This window comes from Gymnoscopelus microlampas, assembly GCF_963454915.1.
Source record: "Gymnoscopelus microlampas genome assembly, chromosome: 19".
NCBI lineage: Eukaryota > Metazoa > Chordata > Actinopteri > Myctophiformes > Myctophidae > Gymnoscopelus > Gymnoscopelus microlampas.
The window spans coordinates 40,216,743-40,226,549 of NC_139956.1; the positions used below are offsets into that span (position 1 = coordinate 40,216,743).

General features: G+C 39.0%; 1 protein-coding gene across 1 annotated transcript in view; it reads left to right on the forward strand.

Moving 5' to 3' along the window:
• Positions 1 to 9,384, forward strand: part of LOC311035479 (uncharacterized protein) — a 43,655-nt gene extending 34,271 nt beyond the window's left edge. The window contains exons 8-13 of the mRNA XM_084043715.1: positions 900 to 956; positions 4,774 to 5,379; positions 5,844 to 6,493; positions 7,566 to 7,640; positions 7,935 to 8,009; positions 8,418 to 9,384. Coding sequence (XP_083899841.1) covers positions 900 to 956; positions 4,774 to 5,379; positions 5,844 to 6,493; positions 7,566 to 7,640; positions 7,935 to 8,009; positions 8,418 to 9,080 — 2,126 coding nt within the window. The 3' untranslated portion in view covers positions 9,081 to 9,384. The remainder of the gene's footprint in view (positions 1 to 899; positions 957 to 4,773; positions 5,380 to 5,843; positions 6,494 to 7,565; positions 7,641 to 7,934; positions 8,010 to 8,417) is intronic.
• Positions 9,385 to 9,807: the final 423 nt, after the last annotated feature.

Here is a 9,807-nt window from a genome sequence, read left to right on the forward strand (position 1 = left end):
TCCAAAATGGCCGCCGTGTGAATATGGACTATTGCACATTTCTAGGGAGGCCTCTAGAGGCTGACTTGGTGGGGGGCCCATTACAGACTCATTTGCCTGGAACAGCGATCTAGGATTGTGTGGTTGTGAACCAATGAGCTTTGAGAAATACGTAATAGTGATCAGTGACATAGCTTAACCAACATTGAACGAAATGTGCAAAGAAAAAGTTCACATTTGTTAGATTTTCAAATAGCCTATGTGTATATGGTTAAAGTGGTTCTCAAACCTTTACGTGCCAAGGACCCCCAAATTGATATATATTTGGCTGCGGACCCCCATCTGAAAATGTTTTGTATATCTGCTATTTTTGAGAACCCCTGTCTAAACCACTGTTCTAAAATCTGAAAAATGTAGGTTGCTGTATATAGCTAAAATCTAAAATGACACAGACGCTTTCCCGGTTTTAATGGGTTAACTAATCTTGCCTGGGACCCCCTGGAACCCCCTAAAGGACCCCTGGGGGTCTATGGACCTCACTTTGAGAACCACTGAGGTTGGGTATTGTTCAAAGTTAAAACAGAAATAAATAACAAAAATTGTTTTGATAAATAACACATTTTAAAGGAAACAAGGACGTTTAGGTTTTCTTTTTTTTAAGGATCAAACCATGGCACCAACATCTATTTTCAGCACCATGGCAAAACCTGCAAACTACAACACATAGTCAAGAAAGACGGTGCTACAGTACCCTGGAAACCAGACAGATCTGTGAAATCATTTGCTCTACTGGTGCAGGAATTAACTGAGATTGAAAGGGTTTAAAATATTCAGAATGTATTGAGAAGAGACACATGACATAGGACGTGATTTTGAATATTGATTGACTTGTATTTGTCTTACTTTTATATGGTTAACAGAGGGTCAGGCTATGGAACCTCTGAAACGGGCCAGCAGCATGGACTTTCCTATTCTAAGTGAGTAAAACCTTTTGGTGTTCTATTTGTAAAGATTTTATATTTTTGCAACAACCACAGGAATATTACAAATGACCGTATAGCCTATCATTTGAATAATGTATTCTGATACAGCTGAAGACACTTGGTCTCACGTGATGAAATTAATTTGTAAAGTTATGTTTAACACCATGGAAAGAAGCACTTTTTGGGTCTAATATACAACACAATGTACAATTTAGGCATTTATCAGACGCTCTTAATCCAGAGTGATTTACAGTAAATCAGGTGAACATGAGGTAATACATCTAAAATCATATAAACCAAGAACCTGTCATCAGTCTAAACAGTATATTATATTAAAAAAGAAAATATGTACATTGAAACTATACAAACTATAGTATTCCAGGTCTACAGGTGAACCTGGCATCTGGCTACATAACATGCTATCTGAATAACATTTTAACCTTTGCACAAGACTGCAAGGTCATCAAGGCTAGGACTAGTGCTACAGGCTGAGGTGGAGTCTGAAGAGGTTCAGGAGCTATTTAGTGGAACAGCTATACAGTATATATGAAATATCCAAGAAGCAGTGTTTGTCCTTCAGTGGTGCAGAATATCCAGGAAAGAATCAGTCTTCAGGTGAAAAAAAACATGAGTTTGTTTTGAGCAAGGCAACTCTTTAAGTCTCCATCAAGGTCTAACAGTGTGGTTAACTAGATCTGTAGGGAGGAAGGACACGAGAGGAACGGCCAAAAAAAAAGGATAAACGTCATCATTCAGTCCTGAAGTTTAAAGTGACCAAAAGGTTTTTGTTAGAGGGAGTTTTCTTTTAGTCTGTCACTGCCTCTCATGTCATTAGAGATGACTTGATGGTATGATTTGATTTGTTTGTGTGAACGGTAGGATTGTGCTCACTGAGTCTTAACATGTCCTTTTTGTTCTCCTACATAGAAGCAACAACATGGATATTCAAGGCAGTATGCTACAAAATAAGTGTTAAAGTTAGCAAAATGATTCATCTTATATGTCTTATTGGTAAACACACCAATGAGTCTAGATATTTGTTTTATAAAAACAGCTACAATGACAACAGTGACAGCGAGGAAAGTTACCAACAGGTTAGTGAAGCCAGGAAGTCTTTGACGGCTGTGCACTAGTTTATCCTGTAGAGTAGGGCCCCCCCTTGACAAAAGTGGGAAGTTCAGGCAACAGTTGTTTCATAGTTGGATCACTGTGTAATATGCTCCAGTTCTGTTTGATGATGTTACAATTCTGAATAGATTGTCTACTACTGTAAGGCAATACTAAATACTCATTTGTAAAGCTTTGCTCGTAAATGAATTGGAGGTAATGCTCTCGGTACATTTGTTTTGTCTGAATACAGTGCTCAAAATGCAGACCCAGTAAAGTGTGTGACTGTGTGTGTGTGTGTGTGTGTGTGTGTGTGTGTGTGTGTGTGTGTGTGTGTGTGTGTGTGTGTGTGTGTGTGTGTGTGTGTGTGTGTGTGTGGCTCATCTCATTCAAACACCAGCTGTCCGATTGTCTCTTGGATAAGTTTTTGTCTAAGGAGAAGTCCAACTAAATCATGAGACAACCGTTCTACAGGATAGACCGCTATCCTAGACTGTTATCACTAGAAAAGTGATATATAAAGTTGGATTACTTTGAGGAGGCCAAAGCTCATTACATGCCCAAAGCCATTCATAATAAATGGCTCATTAGAACAAAATGTCATGATGGCTGTGTGTGCACCGCTCTGCAGGCACGCCCTGTTCATGGTTTAATATTAAATAAGACCTATATGGAAATCAAAACAGTCTAAATAGAGTTTATTTGAAGTATACCCTTGTGCCTACTGCATGTCCTGTAAGCCCCCTGCTGTGCAGTGGTCATCTGTATTGATATGATTTCTCAAAGGATTTAAGCACACAGAGGCGAGTGTGGAGTTCTCTTACCGTTTGAGTGAAATTATGATGCCCCCTTGGCTTAGGACGCAGTAGCGTGTGGTGTGAAATAATATAAAAAAATGAAAGACTTCTTTGGTATTTTCATTTTGCTACACCAAAATGAAACACCACTTTTTGTATTTTAATTTTGTTAAACTTAAACCACACTGTAGCCTTAAAAGTACAAATGTCAGCCGTTTATTATGATTTTGTATTGGTCCAAGTTTAAGTTGAAAACCCACCTCTTCAGGAAACACTACCCTTCCTCTTCGCCTTGCCTACTTGTTGATTGAGTGCCAGAATTGCCAAAATTATTTCTGGCTATGATGTCCCAGTGCCAGAATTTTTTTCAAAGTAAAACAAAAAGTGCTTAGGAAGCAAGATACAGCCTTTTTCAGTTATAAGTTAAACAAGGAGTGGATGGAGCTGCAAAACTTCAGATAATGATATCTTGGGTTCTGAAAATGTTTTTAAAAAGTTTTTTTTTTTTTTTTAACTTTTTTTTCAAAAACACGTCAAACATGTCATTGGCACGTTGCGCCATAGCGGTAAAACACGTGAAACACGTTAATGGCACTCAATGAGTTAACTAGTTGTACGAACTCTTGTTTTATTGGATATTGTTTATTCGATACACTTATTTGTTTTAGCTCTTGCTCATTTGATTTTCCTATTTTGTCTTTGTTTATGAAAGTAGGTAACTGATATATTGCACTTTTACTTTAGCTCTAGGTATGCTCTTAGTTGCTTGTTCTAGAAGAGAATGCACTTAATACTTCTGGTGATTAGTAGCTTCGTTCTTACCTATGTTGAATGCACGTATTGTAAGTCGCTTTGGATAAAAGCGTCTGCTAAATGACTGTAATGTAATGTAATGTCAATGTAATGTAGAGTCAATAGGTTTAACCCCCAAAAATGTATACAGAAGGTTTTTCAATGGATTCTGGTAGTATTGGGCATGCTAAGTAACATACTAAAAGTTTACCAAAATATACTCAGCGGAAAGCTGCCATTTTCAAGATGGCGTCCCAGGTGGCTGCGGGGAGCTTAAAATGGCTATATCTGAAATGGAAAAAAATGTTGCATAGGATTTTTCAACAGATTCTGGTACCTCTAGACATGCTTAAGAACATACTACAAATTTAGGAAAATATACCTCCCGTAAAGGCTTCATTTTCAAGATGGCGTCCAAAATGGCAGCCGGGAGCTGAAAATCTCAATTTATTGTGGTACCTCTACACATACTAAAAATCTAGGAAAAAATACCTTCTGATTTGAGTGATTTCACCATGTGAATCAGTTTCATTATGGACCTACGTTTCACCTATCCAGACATGCCCAAACACAGGGGTATGTCTGCAATCAAGGCAGCTGCCTCTGGCATCAAGGCAGCTGCCTCTGCAATTAAGGCAGCGATATTTAAAGCCATTTTGAAAAGGACGCCTTTCCAGCAGGTATATTTACCTGATTCTTTGCATGTTCTTATGCGTGCATAGGGGTACCAGAATCTGTTGAAAAAGCCTTTGTAACTTTCTTTTTTCATTTGAGATATAGCCATTTTAATCTCCCGGCATCCATCTTGGACGGCATCTTAAACATGACGGTATACTTGCCTAGAGTTTTTGCATGCACTTAAGCATGCATAGAGGTACCATAATCAGTTGAAAATGCTTTGTAACATTTTTTCCATTTGAGATATAGCCATTTTAAGCTCCCCGCAGCCATCTGGGACGCCATCTTGAAAATGGCGTCTTTCTGGGGAGTATATTTTGGTAAACTTTTAGTATGTTATTCAGCATGCCCAATACTACCAGAATCCATTTAAAACCTTTTGAATAATTTTTGTTGGGGGTTAAGTGACATTTTTTCATATATTGACTCACCTACAGTGAACCTGGTGCTGTGTGGCAGAAGAGGAGCTGAGAAGACTTCTGCTGCCAACGCCATTCTGGGTCAAACCAAAGACCCGGGGTCTGGTCCTTCTACAGAGTGTGTGCAGAGACAGGAAAAGATGTGTGAGCACTTGGTGACCCTGGTGGACCTGCCTGCCTTGTGTGAAACATCTAAGGACACATTTATGAACAATGCATGCAGATGTGTCTCTCTCTGTGATCCTGAAGGCGTCCATGCCTTCCTGATGGCCGTTCCTCTGGGTCCTCTCACTGATGAAGACAAGAGAGAGCTACAGAGCATCCAGGATGTATTCAGCTCTGAGGTCAATGACTTCACCATGGTTCTGCATACTGTAGAGTCTGATTCAACCACTCCAGCAGATGAAGACACAGACATCCAGACCCCTGGAATCCAATCCTTTGTCTTCAACATTAAGGACAGTACACACGTTCCGAAGTTGTTAGATGCTGTAGAAAAGTTGAGACCCCTGGAGGGTAGACCACTCTGCTTCACAAGAGACATGTTGCTCAAGGCCCAGATAGAAAAGCGCATTCAACAAGACAAACTCATCACCAAGCTACAGGCAGAAAAAAACTGCAGAAGTGAGTATTTAGTTTGTTGGCTTTTGTGTGTCATATTTCATCTGTTATGCATATTGATAATCTGTTTAAAAAGTCAGACAGGCTCACCACTGCACTTCATTTAAATCGGGTAGTTTATGAGAAAAATGCACATTATTTAATAGGCCTTGTTTTGCACATACCTTCCCTCTCTAGTCTTCAAATTTCCCAGCAACTACTGTGCTAGATCAAAACAGCTTTGTCTGTCTATGCAGATTGAACATACAATGAGCTGCAGATTACTTTAGAATAACCTTTGCATAAATGTAAAGGTGTTTTACAAACCACCTTAAAAGAAACCTGTCATTGTTCCTTTTTAACCTTGACTTGATATGGACTTTATGTGGACCATGTCCTGGCAAAAATAAAGGACACATCAAAATAAAAACTTCAGTTTTAACTATGTAACAATTGTACTAGTAATTGAATATCTCTTTATATTTCAGGTGATAACGACAACCAGAGCAGAGACTGCCTCAGGATGGTGCTGGTAGGGAAGACAGGCAATGGAAAAAGTGCCTCAGGAAACACTATTCTGGGTCAGAAGTATAGATTTCAATCCAAATCCAGTCAAATTTCAGTCATTAAGAGTTGCGATAAAGCAGAGGGTGTGGTAGATGGCCGTCATGTTGTTGTAGTTGACACACCTGGTTTGTTTGATACAAGTCTGTCCAAGGAAGAGGTTAATCAGGAGAGGATAGAATGCATCAGTCTGCTGTCCCCGGGGCCTCATGTGTTCCTGTTGGCGGTTCCAATTGGCCGACACACAGCAGAGGATGAAGAGTCATTGAAGCTGATCCAGAAAGCCTTTGGAAACATTTCCAAGAATTTTACCATCATTCTTTTCACAAGAGGAGACACATTAGAGCACGAGGGTCAGTCCATTGAATACTACATTAAAAAGGAGTGTGATGTTGCGTTTAGGGAGCTGATTGATGACTGTGGAGGAAGGTACCACGTCTTCGACAACCGTGATGAAAACCCAAAACAAGTCAGTGATCTGCTGACGAAGGTTGAGAAGATGGTGAAGGAGAATGGAAGAGGATGCTACACCGCAGAGATGTTCCAGGAGGCTCAAGAAGCCATCAAAAAACAGGTAAGGTAACGGAGAAGGGATTCATACTCTCACTACTCTCATTCATACCACTTTTATTTCATTTATATTGTGAAAATTGGCCTCTTTGGTAATGAATAATGTTTTTTTTTTGTGGTTGGTAATGAATAATTGCTTAAAGATGTATAATTGCCTTAATTTGTGTTTCTGACTTGTATTTGCATACAGCAGCCACTTATTAGTCCCAGTCATCCTCAGTGTTCTGGCAGGTGTTGCCAAGTTTCTTGCAATTGCACGCTTCAATGCACTCCATGCGTACTTTTTGAGGGCTTAGCTTCCATTTTTTAGCTTGACACACAGCAGATTTGGATTCAGCACACCTTAATACCCCTAAAAAACACTTGTGTCCAGCGGCACTGCGGGGGCGTGGTCTGCCAAGCAATCCCGTACGCTCCCAAATCACGCAACAGTGATCAACTGCCTTGCTACAGCCCACACACTGTAATCAGAGACAGGACAAGCACATCTTTAGTTACCACCTATAACTGTACATTCTTAACCCATTGTTTTCTTAATTTGTTTTTATTATGTTCTGACACTTGCTTTGGCAATGCAAACGTATGTTTTCTCATGCCAATAGCTCCTCTCAATGTTTATTTTGGCTTTGGTGGAGGGGCAAACATATTTGAACAATGAACAATGTTGGGCATTGTTTTAGGCAATTTTGTCCTTTTATGGAAAGAAAAGTCTGTTGCTTACAACATGTGACATTGGTTGCCTCGTAGAGTACTGGTGAATGTCAATGACAACAGTACATTTTCATCTCCGCTCACCAAATTGAATCCCATGCATATCACTGATTAATCTTGTTCAGCTTCCTTGGCTTGACGTCAGTAGAAATTAGTATTTGTACACTCTGAGAGTTAAATAAGCACTGAGCATGTTACAGTATAGATTGGGGTCCCAGAGATTTAAATAAATCATATGAATGGTGGTCCGTGGTCTAATGTATATCCAACTGGGGGTCCTTGAAATGCACACCATTGAGAATCACTGAGTAAGAGTAAATGATGATTATCACACATTAACCTATAATATCATTTTTGATTTAAAGGATCGTTTTAAAGAACTGGAGGAAGAGATGGAGAAGAAGCTGAGTGATTCTGACCAGAAGATCAAAGAGCAGCAGGTATTTTTATTTTCCCTAAAGTCATTAATAAAAAGTAATAACAAATTATGATTTTAATGTTTATCTACTTCATTGGTTCCTAAAGTTGGTTCTGGGGACCACCAGGGTTACAAATGAACCCTTACAGCTCTGTAACTCTGAGAGTGTACAAATGGAAACAAATGGACCCTTATGGCTCCATTTGGTTCCATTTGTACAGTGAAATGCACAACGTTGAGAATCACTGAGTAAGAGTACTAAGTAAGAGTAAATGATGATTATCACACATTAACCTATAATATCATTGATTTAAAGGATCGTTTTAAAGAACTGGAGGAAGAGATGGAGAAGAAGCTGAGTGATTCTGACCAGAAGATCAAAGAGCAGCAGGTATTTTTATTTTCCACAAAGTCATTAATAAAAAGTAAGAGTAAATATGATTTTAATGTTTATCTACTTCACTGGTTCCCAACGTTGGGTCTGGGAACCACCAGAGTTACAAATGAACCCTTACAGCTCTGTAACTCTGAGAGTGTACAAATGGAACCAAATGGACCCTTATGGGTCCATTTGGTTCCATTTGTACACTCTCAGAGTTACATAAACACTGAGCATTTTACAGTGTAGATTGGGGTCCCAGGGATTTAAATAAATCATATCAAATGGGGGTCCATGGTCTAATGTATATCCAACTGGGGGTCCTTGAAATGCACAACATTGAGAATCACTGAGTAAGAGTAATAAGTAAGAGTAAATGATGATTATCACACGTTAACCTATGATGTCATTGATTTAAAGGATCGTATTAAAGAACTGGAGGAACATGCTTTGGCTCAGCTGGTGAAGACACTCGGTCAAGAGATGAAGCAGCTGAGAGATGTTGAGCTGAAGATGATCCAGAGATATGCAGTGGATGTGACTCTGGACCCTGATACAGCATATCCCAGACTCATCCTGTCTGAGGATGGAAAACAAGTGAGTGATGGAGACAAAATGAATAATCTCCCAGACAACACTGAGAGATTCTCTAGATATCCCTGTGTCTTAGGAAAACAAAGCTTCTCCTCAGGAAGGTTTTACTATGAGGTTAAGGTTAAAGGGAAGACTGGGTGGGATCTAGGAGTGGCCAGAGAGTCCATCAACAGGAAGGGAACGTTCACACTGAGCCCCAACAATGGTTACTGGACTATAGGGTTGAGCAATAGAAATGAGTACGAGGCTAATGCTAGCCCTCCTGTCCGCCTCCCTGTAAGAAAGGAGGTCCAGAAAGTGGGAGTGTTTGTGGATTATGAGGAGGGCCTGGTCTCCTTTTATGATGTGAAGGTCAGAGTTCAACTCTACTCTTTTACTGGCTGCACCTTCACTGAGAAACTATATCCATACTTCAGTCCTTTTCTTAATAATGGTGGTACAAACTCTGCTCCTCTGATCATCTCTCCTGTCAGTATGGTCTACATTTGATATCAGAATTATTTGTATTTTATTTCATTTTTGGTTAATGTTGATATTGTATAATTATGATTTTAGTTGTTATTTTTTTTACTTTTTTGAGTTTTTGTCACCATGCGTGTGTGTGAGCATGAAGTAAGTTGTTGTTGTCGGGTAGAAACCTTGTATGTCCAAAACCGTTCCTTTTTTATTAAAAAAAAGGAAGAAAAAAAAAAGATAGTGTAAATATCCAATGTAAAGTTCATCACATGACGGATGTCATATTGTATTCAACATAAAAGTGGGCGTAGCTTAAAGGATTGAAACAAGCATAACCTGTAACTGTACCTTAATCTAATAATGTTGTTAATAAATGATTTAATCAATCAATGTGATGTGTTTGTATTGTATTTACTATAGACTATATTCAACATTAATATAATGCTACTATACTATCACATTCTGTCAGAAGTTCTCTGTATTCCTCATTGGGCGGTAGTGGTGGGGGCGCATCAGGTGAAAGCCGGTATTACACTCGATGTAAACGGGATGTAAACGAGGAAAATAAATGACTTTAAGTCAGAGATGGGATTAAAACACATCTATTGATAAATACATGTTCTGAATGTAGAGTTAACACCGAGGTTACAGGATCAGCACTGTATGGTTTTTGTCAGTGGTGGAAAAAGTACTCAAATGTTTTACTTAAGTAAAAGTATCAATACTGCAATGTATAAATACTCCATTAAAAGTAAAAGTC